Genomic DNA, 19,680 nt, shown 5'->3' with positions numbered 1-19,680 from the left:
CTTAACTAACTCGTCAACTAATGTGGGTTTAATGACCTAACTCGTGGTGATTATGGACATGTCATAGTACTGTAGATGGTATATCCTAACTTCTGGTGATTTCATCCAAATTCACAAAGACAGGTTATACCTTAACAGAGTTGATTATTGGAGGAAAATCAATTTATTTGGAGGAAAATAAATTTATTGGAGGAAAAAAAAATATTTTGACCAACAATAACTGTAATTTATCAGAAGAAAAAATGTCTCTGGGAGCTACACAAACAGTGCCATCAAGGAAGCTGAAGTGAAATCAGCAAGTGTATTTATGCACGTATAATTTATAGATAAGCCCTGTACCTTCTAGAGCATAAACATGCATACATACTGTATACTTAAGGTATGATTTGATTTTAATCAGATACATTGTGAATACAATCTTACGTTAATTGTTTTATATAACATTAAAACAAATTAAAAATAATTGTTTTATGTATAAATAACTATCTCAAGTCTTAGCATTGAGTATTAAATGTCACCTTCATCCTTTGGTAAAATGAGATATTGTACTTCATAGAGAAAAATCTGTGCTTACATTTAAATGAAAAAATGAAGTGTATCAACTAGTTTCTGTGTTGTTGATCGGTAAAAACATTCAGCTTTATAATGTTGTGAATCACCTTTAAATAATCATTGTGTATTAGTTTCTACTGTTCATAATATAGTGAGTAGACTCTTAATAATTTGACATGAATATGCTTATTAAACATTTTATTTCAGTAGAGTTGATACAGATTGGAATGTCTTGCTTAGTTAACATTAACTTTTATGGGAAAGTCAAATTATTTACTAATGTTTACACTGATTACAGAGGAAATTTTAGATCAAAAATACCACTTGAGTACCTCTTCATTTTTTTCTCTTAACAAGGAGTTAGAATACTCAACCTTATGATTTTACTGTTCTAATGTTTTTATTATACAAATAACTCTTGGAATCCACCAAAGAAGATTTTCAGAATTTGCTGCTTATATTTAGGTGGAGAACAAAACAGAATTTGGATTATAGCTTTTTAATGCTATATGCCCAACCTAAGGGAACATTTTATTTACAGGTATGTTCACATTATCATTAACTTGCTGCAATACATCTGTACTGCTTATTAGCTTTGGCAATTTTAATTTGTTCCTAAGGCCTCAAAAGAAAAAAAAATACCATTTTCCATGTATTTTGCCTGTACTCTTTACAAGCACCCATACTATTTCTGTGTTTATATACATCTTGCAGCTAGGTATTTGAATAAATCTATCCACGTTCCTTCCTGACATTTGTGATGCCAAAGGTAATTGAAGCATTAAACCCTTATTTCTTTAGGTTAAGCGAGTCAGAGGTCAACGTGTTTTCACTCGGTGCATAAAGACAGGATAGTGATGGTAGGTCCATGCTATAGCCTGGATCGTCATGAAGCAAAATACCATCAAGAACTTTTCCAGATAGGGAAGTGTACCAGTATAGTGACACTGGAGTCAAGGATATACTGCAAATTGGTACGGATCCTAAATTCTCCAGATGATTTAAGATTTTAAGAAGATCCCCAAGCATTCAGGGTTAGATTTAGCCATCATTCTAGATTTGTTATAATTTGCACTCCATAATGATGAAGTTTCAGAACACTATTGTGACTTGGGCAGCTTGGTAGAACCCATGTGATAAAAGGAACAGTGGCAATTCTGGGAAGTGAGTTTTCAACTCATTTTCAAGAAAATCAGGTAAAGAAATGTCTGGTTTGGTTTCAGTATAATTTAAACCAGAAGGCACCTGGTGCAGAAATCTGACAATGTTATTTTTTTTTTTCTCCTGAACTGAGATGAAATTTGAATCAGAATATGGAATTTTTCTTTCATCAGAATTTTCAAAAATTATCATGATTGTTTAATAATAGAACCGTACCGTTTCTCATAGCTCATGAATGTCAGCAGTTTTTAAAAAGCTCAGAACAGCATTTTGCTTAGTTCTTAATTTTTTCCTGAGTCTTCTGCAGCTCAAACAGTCCTCAGGCTCTGTATCACATAGGTACTTCACAAAATTCCCAGAAGCAGAAGAGGAAACCGCAAGAGCAGGAATCTTGTACAATTCTTTTCAGAAGTTAGCAAAAGCACATTTGGGCTGGGCTACTCGAGAGTCTATGGTCCACTTTCAAATTAGGTACAGGTACTAAGAAGACAAAGAGACAAAAAACAAAGAGAGATGTTGTCTGCTAAACACATGAGAGTTACTAGAAGATAAGGTATTTTCCTGGGATTTTTGTATATTTAAGAACCCTACCCAGGTTTAGTAAGTGCGCCTAGCGTATTAATGCCTAGGCAACATGGTGAAGACAAATGTTAAGCATGCTGGCAGACACATATTATCTCTTTCTGTTACCAATGTTGTAGAATTATGAAGTTTCTAAGCATTCATATTTGCCTGGAAATGACCCCTGTATTCTCAAATTCCTTTAAAAAAAAAAAAAAAAAGAATGCGTGTTTTCTTACCTGGGACATCATATAAGGACTGAAGTATGTCATTTGGAGTAAAGCCTGGGTTGTAATGGTTTGGCGATAGTTATTGCTGCATCTCTTCACCTTTATTGTCATTTTTTGTGTCTCTCTCTAGTGGTTTTAAGGCCTGAGCAAAAGCTCAATTAAGTCATTAGGACTCTTTTTATTGATATGTTTTTCCCAGTAGACTGTAAGTTAAGCCTTCTATTTAGTAGAACTCTAGAAGGAATAACTTTCATGAAAGTGCATTTTTATCTGAAAAATTCTTTATATACGACGAAAAATAAAAAGGATTTTAATGGAATGAGCTAGTAGAGGTTTGTTGTCTGTGGAAAATGAGAGAATAAGATTTTTCATTCACAGATTTGTCAAACACTGATTCAAAACAGAAAAATATACTAGTATAGAAAGGAAGATGTGTTCCTGTCTGATGCCTGCACTTCCACTGTATGCTACCACTTTTTTGTCACTTCTTTATTCTGCCTTCTCTATGGAGATAGTACACACACCAAAAAAAAAAAAAAAAAAAAAAAAAGAGAGAGAGAGAAAAAGAAAGACATTAGTTGCCTGTCTTCTAGGAAACTGACACGGCTTGCTATTGTGTATGTATCTTTTTTTCATGAAAAAGCACTGATGAGTAAAGGGAAATTAGCTGTGGCCACATGTTCTGCTGGTCTTTAGAAGGCAATTGGGCTAATGGACTAGACAGTTCTTATCATAAATTTCCTGAGCAAGCTGTGCACAGCCACTGCATAACTTCCTTTAGCAGATAAGAGCATATAAAGAACAAGTGGCTGTAAGCTGAAACCAGAAAAATTCCAAGTGGGTACAGTGTATTGAATGTTAATGGTAGCTGCACACAGTGTAACTTACTGAAAAATACCCGATACTGAAATCCCCAAGCGATGGCAAATGTTCTTCAAGAAGCTATGCTTTAGCTGAATGCAAATCATGAGGCTTAGCACAGGGCTCATTAAATTACTTTGCATGGCCTTGTTGCATTTGTCTGCTCCAGAAGAGACCATTTCAGACTTCTTAGTCAAAACTACGTGCAGGCTGTGAGCGTGGCTCTGAACGTCAGAACCTCTATGTTTGTCATCCCTGGAACCTTTGTATGCTTTCTTTTAGTGTTTCTTTGTACAGTAGTTTCACCAAATGTTTAAGATACTGCGCGCTCTGTTTTTCCTCCTTTTTTTGGGTGTCCCCTCAACTTCTCTGAGGGTTCTCTGAAACTCTTCCTGATTCTTTACCTTCTCCCTTTACATGTAGCCCCTGGATAATCCTCTTAGCTCATATAATTCTATGCAACACTTCTTGCAAGTTGTTGGTTTTTTTGTTTGTTTGTTTGTTTTGCTGTTCTCTTCTGCTTAACTGTCTTCTCAACTCAAGCCTCAGATCTCAGAGTCTGGTAAGAACAGTTCATCTTGATATCAGTTCATCTCCATTTTTTGATATCTTACTGTCAGCAAGCTGCTGTCAGCAAGCTAACAAATCTCTTAATCATGTCTTTGAATTTTGTTCTACTTCCTCCTTGTTTCAGTGTTGACACTTCTCCCCCACCAGCCTTACACTTACATGCTTGTAATGGCCAAATTCGGCTAAAAGCTGTAGGCCTGCTCCCTCAAACTGCTCTTGCTGACACTGCACTGAATCTGTTGAGGGTGTAAAACTTGCAGGAAACCATGCATTTTTTCCCCATAGCATTTGTTTTCTACCTATTTAGCTCCCTGACCTAGATTCCAATGCCATCAGACAAGCACCAGGGCCAATAAAGTACAGCGGTTAGATCAAATTAACTGTATTGTTTTGCTGTACCCCAACAACATTTTCTGAAGGCTTAGACTCCTCTTCCTGCGTTTTTCACCTCCATACCAAATTCAAACCCTGTACTACTTGCTCCTTAGTTATTTCTGGAATCTGTTTATTTGTGTGATTGATTTTAAACTCCTTGTTTGGAATTGTTATCCACAGCATTGGTAACTGGCATAGCTTCTGGCTTTTCATATCCCCCATTCTTCTCTGAAAACTGTGCAAAAACGCTGCCAAGTCCTTTCCCATTTCCTTGATGGATATCACTCTCCTTCTCTGACTGTCCTTTAGTTGGCTTTACTGTCGAGTTTGGTTTCAGCCTTTACAATGTGTTGAGCTCTATGTATTTCTCTTCTTCAGTGTTTCACAGCGTGTTTCTTCTTCCATGACTAGTATTCCCTGAAACATCTTGCTTTCCGCTAGCCCCTCTCAGTAATCATCCCCAGTTCTTCTCCTCTGTCACTTTTTAGGTATGATAGAGTCTGCCCAGGCTAATCTGCAGAGCCTCTGACCATCTGCTTTAGGCGCCTTTCTTTCCGAAGAATTAGCTCCTGCTGCTTATCAGTGCTTATATAACTTCAGTACAAAATGTCTATCATCTTCCTTAACCTCTGTCTTTTCACTTAAAGTTTTCTTGTATGTGGTAGCCCTATAAGGTAGGGAGAAAAAATGAGAACATGGTGTTGTAGTCAATCATGTAAATAAATATTTAATGAATGATACTGGAACAGAGAGATATGTAGAAGCTAAATAGCAATCCACTGCAGTTTGGCACAGCTTCAGTACAAACTGTGCAGCAGTCATGCACAGTGCGGTTATCACTCATGTAGCAACATCGCCACCTCTTCTGCAAGCAAAGCCACCAGCTGCCTTTTGTTGTTGTTGTTTTTCCCAGTTGGAAGATGATATTATAGCCAAACCTGATTATATTCAAAGTATAAAAAAGTTTGCGGCTCAACAGTCCCAAGAGTGGATGATTCTTGAGTTTTCCCAGCTTGGATTTATTGGTAAGTACTAAGGCCTCAGGAGGGTCAATTGATTTGGAGCTATGTAAGTAGAGTAGGTCTCATTCAGAATTACAGTTCATACATGGAAGGACTTGCATATCAAAACTTCCCTGGCTCTTCAGCAAAACTCCCACTGCAAGCCCTTTACTTTCTGTGCTCTTTGGCACTGTCTTTTTAACAGAATATAGGATCTATAGTTGGGTTCCCATAAGAAGCTAATTGTTCCACATCAAGGTACTACATGCTCCTGCAACACGTAGCCTTCCTTTCAAGAGTAGAATTTGCACAGTTTATAAAATGTTTCCTTTCTTTTCTGGAGAGCATGCATCCCATATTGGTAGTGTGTGTGTGTGTGTATATATATATATATACACACATTTATTTATTTATTTTTACTATTTTTATAATAGTTTCCTATTATATTTTTTCTTAGGTTATAACGCAATTTACAGGTGATATTGACTTGTGATAACACCTTATATGTGTTAAGTTAAACAAAAAATCTAACAAGATCTGCTAATAAAAATAGCAAGAGAAGTAAATTAATAGTGATAGTGTTTTAAAGGCAAAGTATTTTATATCTAGGTCTTAAATATATTCAGTATACTATTACCATTGAAACTGTATGCTTAGCATTTTGAGAGATTGTTCAGACTTTGTTTAATCTGACGCACTGATACAAGTGATGGGCAGACTTGTGTTTGAACTAGGACATAATTGCATGCTTGATTACTCAGCTGGTTGACTGTGTGAGAATATCTCCAAGTATGGGATGGAAATCTTTTCAAAATTACAGCAAGTTGGAGAACAAGCAACTAAGTACCAAAGCTGAAGTCTATGTAAAATTTCCACTAAATATCAGAATTGCATCTGTGTATTTAAGGCTGAAATAAAGATAAAATGGTGATTACTGTGCAGCAATAAACATATTTGAATATGCACCTTCTTGTCTTGCTTTCAGGAAAACTGTTTAAATCAGAAGACTTGCCGCTCATAGTGGAATTTTTTCTCATGTTCTATGAAGATAAGCCCATAGACTGGCTTCTGGACCACCTGCTCTGGGTCAAAGTGTGCAATCCAGAAAAGGATGCAGTAAGTATCTCTATGAATTTATGAATACAGATAACATTCAAGCAGTCTCTGTGACCAAAAAGAAACCCCACAACATTTTGAAAAAGTGGAATCAAAATCTCTCAGATGACTCAAGAGCTGATATAGACCTTCACAGTGTGTAACTTTGTTGGAACCCACTGGGACGTATGGAGAGATCTGACTCACAGAAATTCAAGTTTCCACATCAGAGCTGTTTTACATCTGTCAGCTCAGAACAAGGTCAAGTGCAAGTGCTCATCTTCCTGCAACTAGTCATTTTATGCAATCCTGAAGCATCAAAGAAAATTTTGAATATATAAACCTGTATGGGACTGGCACTTCTCATAACCTTTTACTGACCTTCTAATATGAAAGCTTGTAAAGCATACAATCTTAAGATCAGAGTTATGAATTTTACATATCATTTCCTTTCTTTCAGGAAGCAGAACTTTTGTTTTGTTTTAAATCATTTACTGTCTGGGAAAAAAATCTCAATTCTTTGCTTAAAAAAGAAAAGAGGGAAATATGTAGACTGAAAGGATGAAATGATACTTTTTACTGAAAATGAAAGAGAGGCTTGTGTTGAATTGTAAAAAAACAAACAAACAAACAAAAAAAACACATTTGTAGCATTGTAGGTGAACCCGATGACATGTTGACATGTTAAGGATTACTTTATATCCCTTTGACTTCTTTAACTAGCTTTTGGTGATGGTCACTACGCAGTCTTGCTGTATAACAGGCTGTGCCACAGAGGAACTACCAGAGTTTCTCTCCTCATTTTTTAAGGTTCAAGAGGTTTTTTTTTGATTAGCGTAGTGAGTTCCCACACCAGTTGTTTGCATTTGTGTTATTTTTGTGTTGATAAGGAGGAGGAGACAGATAGGAGTTCTGCAGAGCAGGAGAGTTGAACAAAAGGGGCCTCCTCTGCTACAAATGTGTAGTGGAGGTAACTCCTGGGGACCGCAGAAGTTGCCTGGTTTTACACTTCAGTAACGTCACTGAAGAGTCTCCATTCCCAATTCATGCAGATAGGATTAAGCTTTGAAATTATACTTTTCTGAGGCTGGTTTATAGGAGTTAGTGATCCATAAGTACCTCTATTTTATGCTCTTGCCCACCTGCAATAACTTTAAAAAACAAAAGTTAATATCACCCCTTCCAGATCTGTCTCACGTGTGCCAACCTCAACTCCTGTCTATTAAACATTCTACTTTCATTTTTAAATGACTGTACTAGTTTATTTCATATATAAATCATATCTGAATCATATCTAAAACAATGTGGTGTTCCTGAAAGGCAGGCAGGTGGATTGCGCGAGCCTGCCCTGGCCAAACCAAAGCGGACTAGTACCAGCAAGTTTCTAGTGAGTTTCACTTCTGCAATTGCAATTTCAATTGCTGTGGGTAGTAAACAAACATTGATTCAAGCCAGCCTTGTGTTTTTCACTGGGAAAGAATGACCAGGGACAGAAACCTACTAGAGCTGCTCGTAAGGGTACAGAAAACAGGGGCTGGGAGAAGGACAAGGATCGCTGCTGATCTTCTTCCCATATAGATTAAAGAAATGATTTGAAAGCTGGGGTTTCCTATAGAAAGGTGAGATGACAGAGGTCCACGTGCTTTCCCTCTTCCAAGCAACTGAGCATGTCACGGAGTGATTGCACAATATGCCTCATGGGAGAGTCAGTGGGTACCTGTTCACAGCTTTTATATGCTGTTCCATAATGATGGGTGTCTGGCACATTTTCAGCTTGGACTGAATATTCACATCTCAAGATCCAGCCACTTCTGTCCACCAAGTTGAAAGATGATTCCTCAGATCTCTGTGTGGTTCAACAACTTTATCATGTGTACCTCCTGTGAACAATCATCTGCCAGTTTGACTAGCAGTGGCATATCTCTACCCAGTGGAGCACAGGGACTAGCGGGCTGCAAAGATGAGAGCCGTGGCTCATCCAGGAGCCTTGTTTCATTTTCTGTACAAGTGACTACAATGGGTCATCCCGTTGTACTAAGTGTGCTCGGCTGCTGCCGTGGCATGAAAAGAGATGTATTAGAGACTACATTATTTTAGAGGATGAACCGGCAACCCAGTCAGGAGAAAGACTAAATTTTTTTTTCATAGCAGATATACAGCACTTTTTCCAAAGAAAAAGCTGCCAGTAAGTCAATTTTCATGTGTTGTGTTCTTATGTTGTTTTGCTGAACATCTGCTGTGGACAAATATAAAAATACTTAGTTCTGCTGAGATCCTTCTTCCAGGTGGTTTTGTACTTTTAGTTAGCACTTCTGTGAGAACCATAAATCCCCTATGAATTTTGCTATTTAAGCCAGCTGAGTGAAGATTATCACTTCTAGCTTTAGAAGGCATTGATATAGTTATGTAACATTTTTCTTTATAGAACTGGAAGTGTGTTATTGAAGACATAAACACGTTACCCTCTAAAATCTGAAGATGTGAAACCTGTGATATAAGAGGTTAAACGATCTTCCAAACTCATGCAATTATTCTGTGGCAGAACCAAGAGTCTCAGGGAGTCTAATTTTTACTCTGCACTCTTCTGTGCCATTATGCCTCATTATGTCTTATAATACGTCTTATAATTATGTCATTATATCTTATAATATGTCTTATTCACATAAAACATAATTCGCATTATGTCTTATATGAACAAGACATAATATAGTATAATATTGTAGTGTGTTTGCTTCATTGTATCTAACATTGATGCTCTATGCATATAAAGCAAAAATTGCATTTAAAGAAATTATTTGCTATCATACAAAAAGAAGGAAACCCCCAAGTACCAAGTATAGTTATTTAATTCTTTGGTGTATATATACTGTCACAAAGTGTATATAAACCAGAAAATGGGGATATAAATACAGTATCTAGGGGATTTACTTAGTTTTAGGGTACAATATATGTAACATATAATATGGTACTGTATATTATATTATAACCTTCTCAAACATAGCAGAAAGAGCCAAATGATAAAGATGGATTCTGGTTACACTCCTATCTCAAGACAGCGAGTTTTGGTCAAAATAGAATGATATGGCAAGGCCAAAACTTGAAATTAAATTTGACAGAAACAGGAAAAAAAAAAACACAAAGCACACACACAAAAAAGTCACTTTCAGATCTGAAGTGCATTTTTGTTGTTCCAAATGCAATTGATGATGGGCACAGCACAGAAATCCCTGAATTGGTGGTGGTTGAGCCTGAAAGTCTACATAGCACCATGAGTGGAATTATGAGCTTTTGTCTGGAAACTGTATGTGAAATAAGGTGTCTGTTAATCTAAGGATTACTCATGTAAATATGGGTTAAAAACCTGGCCCATACCCTCAATGACATAATGAAATCACCTGATTTGTTTTCATCTCCTTTATTAAAATAAAATTTCACCCTTTTTTCTTTCTTTCCAGGCACATTGTGAAAAGGAAAAGGCAAAGATACGTATCCGTGCTAAACCATCTCTCTTTCAGCATATGGGAATTCATTCATCATTGTCTGGGAAGATACAGAATTTGAAAGTATGGATAAGAAATTACTGTTGTATTTCTAAATTATATGCTTTTGTTCTGGCTTGTTTCTCATATCGGTATCAAGCATTTCATCTTTGGCATTAGTTGGCACTTGCATTTCCAAGAAATGCTGGCTTACAGATTGGTATGTGTGTATGTGTGTAGTATCGATCTAACGTCTGAGTTACAGATAGGACAGACTGCTTCTGCAGAAACATCTTTGAATCTCTGATCTGAACAATTGCACTAGTTGCAGTAGCATTTCATGGTGTGTAGGAATCCTCCGCACAGTGCAAGGTTTTGTGTGCCATGCACCATACAAACACGAAGGGTTATGATGGTCTGTTTTGGCTGAATAGTCCATGATACCAACAAGGAGGATTACTAATAAGAAAAAGTTAGTGGTAAGATATGGGTATAGCTCTGCTGATGGCAGTAGGTTGTTAGAGTTTGGAGGGCAAGCAGTAGATCTGCCAAGTATCTGATAAGTTAAAGAGCAGTGAAGCACCAGATTTCAGGGATGTTCTGTTAGTGCCATTTAGACCACTCGTGAGATAATTAGAAATGCACCATTGGATCAGACTGGGTGTTCAAGTTGCCTCTAGCAGAGGCTAATATTGGATGTTCTGGCAGGAGGTATAGGAGACAACCACAAAATAGTCTACCCTGGAGATGTTTCTTTTTCAATCTAGACAGCTGAGAAATAATCAGTACAGCTCAGCGTACAAACTATAACACTGAGTTTCAGTGATAACACTGAAATGAATATCCTATTTCTATCAGAAATAGATGGTATATTTTTTGACACTTTTGACAAGTACGTGTTTTCTGGAATAGTTACCTGTAATAATTCCAAGATACTGGAGCACTTCTTTTTATTGTATTTTTATGAGTGTACTTGCATTTCTTTGTATCCAACAGGATAAAGATTTTGGCAGTAATGTGCTATATAAAGCACATAATAATCCGCCTGCAAAAGTGTATACAAGCCTAAAAGCATACCAGCAATATACCTTGGAAAAAATTTATGAAGGAAAAGATTATTTTTGGGCTTCGGCTCCAGTGGCTGGGGACTATATCAGATTCACCTTTTTAAAACCACTTAAGGTAGAAAAGTAAGTATTGCTTGGTATGGAATATGGTAGCTTACATGTATTCACTTTGGAAATGACTGAGTCTGTTCAAAATCACTAGTGCTCAACTGCTTGCGTAAAGCGTGGCCTGGTTACTGAGGAGTTGCTATGATTTGCTATGTACCTACTCCCCTTCTTGAATTCCACTCCTCAAATACATTTCTTCCATGGTAATTAGACGGCTTTTTTTTTTTCTCCTTTTATTTCTTCATTAAAATATTAAATAGCTTACAATAGCTCTCAAATGAATTTGGTTTTAACTAACGAGTTTCATCAATGAAGCCAGTGAAAGCTTTGTTTGTAGAGTTGCCAACAGAAAGGCTGTTGGCATAATGTTAGCTCAAAGGTCACGTCCCAGGCACTTCCCAGTGCAGGTGAAAGCACAGAGCAAGTGTGGGGAAACAGTGAAGAGTAAATTAATAAAGGTGGAATTCAGTTGCAGATTCAGAAACATGAATGTAGTATCTACAGCAGAGATGTCTATGTAAGGTCGGTGCATAAGCTCCCACTGTACGTGATGGAGAGCAATCTGCTTGATACAGCCAGTGGAAGCAAGACAGATATTCATCTTATCCATTTGGTCATCTGAGTCATTTGCTGGACTTCACTGACTATTTTGAGTGTATTTGTATTGCCTATGAACACATAAACATTTGGGTCACGGCCAGACATCTAACTTTGAGTTAGGTGTTTGTAACTGTAGCTAAGTTCCACCTTAAACATTTTCTCATTCAAAGAGATCTACCCCCATGACTAACCTGTGAAAATGTACAGCTAATCTTATAATACTTGGTGGATTTCTTAGGTCTCCATTGTTTGATTCATACTGAAGGAGGAAGGTTAATGCTTCACATTTCTGTAGCTCTTTTCAGACAAAAACTAAGAACTCTAATGCCAGAAAATCAAAACCAAATTGATTTTTTAATCTCACAGGTGTTTTTGCTCAATGTTAATAATTCAAGTCATTCTTTGACATTGCTGTTGCTCATTGGCAACAATTGGAGTTCATTTAGAGCTCCTGAACTGATCAGTATTGATAAAGAGGGGGAGTCTCTTGGCATGTAGCATATAATCTTCTAAAGACAGGTATTTTTTCTGTCACTGTATTTCAGAATCCCATCTTACCTAGGCCTTAGGATGATAGGAGTGAGTTGTAGAGTGGATCTTCCATAGCCATTTAAACCTGGACAAAGTAATTGTTTTGGATTTTGAGCACTGAAAGGGAGGAATGCTTATGTCCATCGTTCCAGAGAAAGATGACTTTAATGCTTGTTTCAGTTAAAACAAAAAGGTTTTAATGTGGTTTGGTCACACACATCAATGCCTACTTATGTTCTTTGTAGCCCACAACTGATTAAAGTGAAGATGTTTAAAAGTTTCCTTCAGAAAAGGAAATACCTGCAAATAATATACCTTTTTTCATCAGGTACTTCTTTAGAAGTGGAAACATAGAGCACCCTGGTGATATACTACATGACACTACTGTGGAAGTGTTGCTAGCTGATGTAAGTCTCTTATTTCTACCTGCAACACAACGCTATTTCAGTTTAAGAATGATATTTGGCATGAAAGGTCACGTCCCAGAAAACACTGCTGAGTATTGTTTTCTTTGTTACAGGAAGCTGAAAGAGAAGGATTGCTTGACAATGGAAGTGAATTTAACTATCCAGCAACCAAAGACGGATATTTAAAGATAGGTAATTTGCTTATTGTCACTTCAAAACCAGAAATTTTGATTTTCCATGTAAAATGCTTCTGTGTTTGAGAATTTCATTAACCCTGTAATAAATGCACCATTGCAATGTAGTAACTAGCAAAGAAAACAAATATTTTGCACTGCTGCTTGTTGTAGTATGTGGTTTGACCATTGATGATCCTATTTTGTTTTAAATAATGAAAAACCCCAATGCTGGTGGCAAAAGTCAGGACATCTTATGACAGGAAAAACTTGGCCTCTGCAAGGTTTTAATAGGGTGATTGATTCTGGTTTAGATTTTGCGGCCTTAGCTAAAGAAAATGATTCCTTATTGATTATGACAGACTTAACTTGTGCTCCCCCCTGAAATCAAGAGATAAAACATAACACAATGCATTTTTGCCCAACCCCAGCTTCCCTTTCTTCCTTCCTCAGGGTAGCAATTGACTTCTGTAAGTGAACTGCAGATTCTCCACAAACCTGCCAAAGCTTGTTGTCTACTGTAACCTAAACTAAAATATCATTACGTGAATAAAAATGAACTATTGGGAGATCTGCTTTGCTTGCCACTTTTCTTCTGTCTCTTCTATCACATAATTGCTCTTTTTCCCCCAATGAGCCACTTTCAGCTCACCATCACTTCTTGCTTGCTTTAATTTACCCCCACCTCCTCTTGGCTGTTTTGTTCTAGAGATCGAAAACCAAATGTTGTTAACTCCAAGTTGTATGTGCAAGTTCTTAGGAAATGAATATCGGATGCAATGAGTGTTTTTCTTTTGTCTGTGCTGATTTTATGCCAGTTTGACAAGGGTACCTAACAAGCGTAGAACTAGTGAAGGAATATATTAGAATTGATCCATGATCCCTTATATCTCTTTTTGAAATAGTTGTACGTATCAGAAAAGCTCTTCTGAATTCTTTAACGTGACCCGTGGGTCAGACGTGTATTGTCAGTACTAACGTATTTATTTTCTAACATTTGTAGCTGCAGGTTCCTTATTTACTTGTGCTCTTCTCCAGTTCCTAATTGTTTTAGCTGAATAAATGAATCCTCATGTACAGCAGAAATTATCTTGTTTATACCTTTGTTTTTCAGCAGCTACAGTTTGAACTTTTTCAAATGACTTTTTTCCTCTACTGTTGCATCCCTGGTGTTAATTTATAATTTGTAATTTAGAACTTTCACTAAGTTCACCTGGAAGTATATTTCATCCTAATATAGACTTGTACTGACGTTGTTTTATTTTTCACTTAGGGGCTTTTGTAAATGGAATTGCAGAAGGCAGCATCAACCTGCCAAAAAAGATACAGGCTATTCGTTTGTCAGTCAATTCTGATTCTCCTGTGTGGGTAATACTTAATGAGGTAAGCATGTTAATAAAAGGATTTTAATAAAAGCTTTATTAAATCGGTTTTAGTTCCTCCTATCATATAGGAATTGATGGTCATATTTTTTTATCTAATTTTAGTGGGATTCTGTGTGGGGAAAAAAAGTACCCAAGTGGAAAAGTATATTAATTACTAAAGGGAGGAGAATTTACTTATTTTCTTCATACAAAAAGTGTTGAAAATGCTTAAATGGGATAATTCTCCAGTTTTTGCAATGCTGTAAATATGGCCAGTAGAATTTGGGTCATGATATATCAACCAACTGAAGGAGGATTTTCTAGCATTTTTCAGTCACCATTTTGGATATTAATTACTATATGCAAACAGATGACTTTTTTTCTTTCAAGTATGAATGAAATGCCTGAATGTGTGTGAACCCATAAATAGAAAACATTCAGCAGAAATCACTGAAGAGAATTACTGTAGTCATACTTGGAAGGAAGGAAAAGCTAATGACTTAGGAAACATTTCTGCACATTTTAGAAAATAATATATATGTATTTTTTGGTATTTTTTTTTCCCAGGTACTTATTGAGACATCTGAAAACTGAAAACTGGAAAAAAATATATTTTTGACATGTCACTTGTTAATGGACTTGCTTGAAACCAGGCTAACAGCAACAAAAACCTGAGTGGGTACAAAGAACAAATCCAGACCCATTTTATTCTTAATACTGTGTATTGGGAAAGAGTGGAGATAACTGTTAAATATTTCTATAATATAAAGAATATTAAAAGCTGTGAAAAAAATGATCACATTAGAAAGTTCCATAAACTGTTATTGACTAAGCTGTTAATTTATATACATATAAAAAATAAATCCCATCTTAGTTTAGCAACATTGATTATGTATTACTATAAACAATTGATAAGGCATTACAGGTTGTCTCAGGGACTAAAACATAAAAGTAGGACAAGTTTCACTAGAACTAAACATGTGGGCATTTGGGGAAAATATTAAGGACATGGTTTGTAACTCCAGGAAGAACACTGGTTAGTTTTGTAAAAAAAAAGTTGTCCATATTCCTTGCAAGTACTTAGAGCAGTCCACCGGAGAAAGGAACAATTTAACAACATGAAAACGTATCCCAAAGTTACCATGTGTTTCAGCCTTAATGTAGCATAACAGATACTTAATATATTTCTTTAAACGGGAAGTGCCTACAAGTTACCATTTGCATAACTTGAAAATTAAATACGTATTGTTGAAAGGAGTGTAAAACTTTTATGTGAATCGTGCATTGAATTAACTAAAGGAAATAATCAGGGTATCACATGTAACTATATTTTTGTAGAAAGAAAATCTATTTAAATAAAATTTTGGATCCTGTTATTTGATCGGTCTGTCCTGATACTTCAATCCTGCTCACGAGCCAAAACTCAATACAAGTTTGAAAAAACAGCTAAACCACTGTAGCCTCATTTGAAGTGTTGCTGGGAAATTGCGCCTTGGATGTCTACCTGTGATGTGCAGCATTCCGGTATTGCTTCCTCAGCACTTGAGGCACGAGTGCGCCCTCATTCGCCAGCACAAGCATTGCATCCCTAACGTTATAAACTGCACTGTACGCTTTGTATGGGTTTGTGTTAAATGGGTAAAATTAATGCATAACAGTATTTTTAATATTAGAGTATTTCATTTAGAATAATATAGAATGAGTTCTCTTGCATACATTAAAACAGTTCAGAGGGGAAGTTTTTTAAAAGACCATCTCCAATAATAGTTTGATAATTTACAATACTTAACATATATGCTGTGATGCTATATATGTGTGTATATGTGTAAATACATGTGTTATTTCTTGGATCAAATATTGCAGCCTTCACTTGGATAAGAATTTAACACAGGTTAAGAATTATTGTAGTAATGTGAGGTGCTTGAAGATGCACAGAGACACCTTTATTATCCATAAGTATTTAAAAGTAAAGGGAAGGTTGAATAACACTGAGAACACTGGATCATTAAAATGCACTAGCTAAAACTACAGCTAGGGATTGAAGGGAAACAGGTGGCTCTGCATAGGGCTACATGGCACACGAAGGGCAGAGCTCTGACCAGGATCAAAATAGCCTTTATGATTTTTATTTTTTTTTCTCTGCTGATACAGGAGTCAGAATGGCATATAACTGTGAAAACTTGTATTAGGGAATAAAACACAACTTACGTTACACTAAGGGGAAATAAATGATTTTTGAAGTCATTCTTGTCTTAACCTGAAATGCTTTAGCATCTTTGGGGAAGAACAAACTGACCTGAATAGGGTTTACCCCTATTTATTACCCTCTTATAAGGCATGATGCACCTGTTATCAACATATGAAAGAAGTAGAAATCGAACTGCAAGGAGCATTTATTGTTGAACATCTTGCTAATTAAGTACTATATGTAGTAGAAACTTAAATCTTTTGCTATTGCTTTCACTGGAACAGTCATAGGCTGGGAGCAATGTCTACATTTGGACTGTCTAGCAGCCAGTCATTACAGGTAAGAGATATTGTATAGGATGAAATTTCAGGTCAATTATTAATCAATGAAAACACAAAGTACAGAGGTAAAAGATTTTGTTACCAAAGCCTTTTATTTTCACAGTGAAATGAAATTTGTAACTGTTGAAGGATAATTCCAAAGAGCTTATCGGAGTACCTGAAATTATATTAGGAAGTGACTGGACATTTGTATACTTTTTTTTTTTTCATTCTGTACATCCTGCTATGTACTTCATTTATGCTGTTTCAGTTTTTACTTATTTTACCTAATCATTGCAATCCTCGAATACGCTTTGATGTAAATGAGCTTTACAGATGTTGAAAGAGTAAATAACAAATGCTCGCTTATGCACGGTTGAGTCAAATTTTGCGTAGTCCCCATTCTTCCTGGTGCTTTATGGAGTGCAGAGGTTTTTTGGCCAGTCTGTAGAACCTCAGCTCCTCTACAAAACTGAAGGAACCTTGTGAGACGAACTCTGGATTTTCACTGAAGAATTGATAACTAAGTTATGAGTGCTACAGCCCTAGTAATTTTGAGAGAACAGTGTAACAGAAGTATACTTACGTACTTTTGCATGTTAATGTCAACAATTAGCTCTGGGTGTTCATAACAATCTCTGTTATGCATGGAGTGGTTATATTTATATAGCCTTTTGATCCTGAAAGGAAGCTCCTATCTCTGGTTTTCCATTTAATAAGCTCTACTGAACCTGCACGCACCTTCCCACACCACGTCTCTAAGGCCATATTAAGGGCTCCTCAAGAGAATTTTCAGTTCAGGTAACTGACCTATGGGATACAGAACATTCTCTCACTTTGCAGGTGACTGTTTTTGTGCCATAGGCGTTCTGATTAACTTACAAAACAAAGACAGTAAGTTAAAAAAACAACTCTCTTAAGAGGCATTCCAGGTTCCCTACCAGATCACTGACCTCTTTCATTAGGGTATTCTACTTCAGTATTTGCATGTGGTTTAATACACAGTCTCCAAAATATTGGCTACCTCATTTTACATGTTCATAATTAGGTTAAATGCATATGTGGGAAGAAAGCCCATTTTGCAAGCTAATTCAATACTAATGATGATTTATTGTACCCATTTTGATTTCCACTGAAGTGAAGTTATTAATTTCTCTGAGCAGTGTGACTCTATTCTTGTCTTAAATCCTTTGAGGGACTTTTGAAAGGGAACTGGTAACATTTGTTTGTGATACAAAAGGCAATTATGAACTTGGCTTTACTGATCTTTTTTAATGTTTTTATTTCCATTAATTATCTGAGCCCTAATCTCATCAGTGTTATTGTGACTCTTTGTGCAGCTAAATACAACTACACATCTCCTCTAAATGCAAATGGAGGATAGATTTACACTGGGAAGAGACTAGGCTCAACAGGAATATCTATTAAAATTAATTAGGGGAGATTTAATTTAAAGTTGAAGATGGATTTGCTTACTGAATTTGAAATTTTCTCTCCCATTTGCATGAATGTTGAGTGGATAGCATCCCATACACAAGGATCTTAATTTTCCCCAATGTTTACTTTTTGCATTAATCTGTCACACATCTGTTAGCTGTCCTATTGGTTACACAAACTGTGTTCTCTGAGATTCCTGTTTCGGGTTGTTTATAAATATTATTTATTTTCATGAGTGGAAAATTGCAGATGTATCTTTCATAGATGTCTTACAATGAACAGTAGGAATATTAGAAACGAATTATGCAGTGAGCAGAATTCTTGAATTCTCCAATTACTTCTAAAAGGACGTACACGTATGTGTATCTCAAGCTGCAGTGATAGTTTTCATCTGTCTTTTTTCATGATGGAATGCACAAGAACACTCCCCACTTCCTGTTGAGCTGGAGGTGTCTGAAGATTGAAGATTCTGTGGGAGTATGGTGCTGTTTCAGAGAAGTACATTAAATAAGGATTTGAATTGAGGCTTAAAAAATCCTTCTGATCAGTATTAGCTACACCTTTACAAGAGAAGAAATGGTGTGGCTTTTCTATGACATTAGTATACACTGTTTAAGTTGTGATATTTACATTGATCTTTAGAGCTCATAATTGAAATTATCTATAGCGGTCATAAGTTTTGATAATGTTGTCAAAGAAGAAATCAAGTTTGAAGCTTTTGCATTAGCTTACACTGAACTTATAATGCTTGAAAAGTGGAATATCAAAAAAAAAAAAAAAGTTCAAATTACATGTTCTAGTGTTAATTCCAAACAGTTCTGAGTTATTTATTTAGGCTAGTTAGCAAACTAGTATGTGGTAGAAAAAGCAAGTAGAGACATCTATAAAAATTACCTCAAGTTATAAAGTATTTTATGTGGGCCATAACTGTTACATCCGTAAGACTGTGGTAAGAATCAAATAATGTAAAACGGAACCGGTACAGCTTTTGGCGAGGAGGCCTTCTTTGATGATGTGAATTGAATGACGCAACGTTACATGGAAACACCGTCAACCCTGATCTGGTTTGTCACTAGCTGCACAGCTCTGGTGCCAAGAAGTTCCTAGTGGTCTCTCAAGGAACTGCTTTTCTCTGTGCCATCTCCACATTTTGCATACTGCTGCCATGTGTCGTGTTGTAAATTCTCTCAATTTGTGCAGTGTCCAGAATCACAGGGCAGTCCCTCTGCTTTACTATTCCTGGAATCTGTGTTGGATTGCTTGACTGAGTCTTCACGTCAGTAAAGGGTTTTGTTAATTTGACCTAAATCGTTTCAATTAGCAACGGAACAAGGGCTGGGCTTTGAACAGCCTGCTAAATGCTCAGAGGTGCGTGGTTACCACAGCGAGTACATCTAAAATCCCAGTGACTACGATGGCGGCTGACCTTGGAAAGCCCACAGCGGAGCACGCATTTACTGTTTTAAACACCAATTTGACGGAATCCGCCGTTCCTCCTAACACCTCCCCCCAGGCAGGGCAGAGCACCTTACGGAGCTTCCCCTCTCCCCTCAGCCGCTTCCCGCGCGCCGCCGCCATCTTGCCGGCCTTTTATACCTGC

At 36.6% G+C, this 19,680-nt stretch overlaps 1 protein-coding gene across 3 annotated transcripts in view; it reads left to right on the top strand.

Moving 5' to 3' along the window:
- The window catches only part of MGAT4D (MGAT4 family member D), a 37,407-nt gene extending 21,896 nt beyond the window's left edge, over window positions 1-15,511 (top strand). For all 3 annotated transcript variants that reach the window (XM_068680794.1, XM_068680793.1, XM_068680795.1), the window contains exons 7-15: window positions 1,018-1,093; window positions 5,224-5,335; window positions 6,297-6,427; window positions 9,862-9,969; window positions 10,882-11,075; window positions 12,520-12,598; window positions 12,712-12,790; window positions 14,045-14,154; window positions 14,703-15,511. In XM_068680794.1, the coding sequence (XP_068536895.1) occupies window positions 1,018-1,093; window positions 5,224-5,335; window positions 6,297-6,427; window positions 9,862-9,969; window positions 10,882-11,075; window positions 12,520-12,598; window positions 12,712-12,790; window positions 14,045-14,154; window positions 14,703-14,729 (916 nt within the window). In that variant the 3' untranslated portion in view covers window positions 14,730-15,511. The remainder of the gene's footprint in view (window positions 1-1,017; window positions 1,094-5,223; window positions 5,336-6,296; window positions 6,428-9,861; window positions 9,970-10,881; window positions 11,076-12,519; window positions 12,599-12,711; window positions 12,791-14,044; window positions 14,155-14,702) is intronic.
- The last annotated feature ends 4,169 nt before the right edge of the window (window positions 15,512-19,680 follow it).

Source organism: Anas acuta, chromosome 4, assembly GCF_963932015.1.
Source record: "Anas acuta chromosome 4, bAnaAcu1.1, whole genome shotgun sequence".
NCBI lineage: Eukaryota > Metazoa > Chordata > Aves > Anseriformes > Anatidae > Anas > Anas acuta.
The sequence above is the reverse complement of the archived record's forward strand: the minus strand, read 5'-3'. Positions and strand labels throughout refer to the sequence as shown.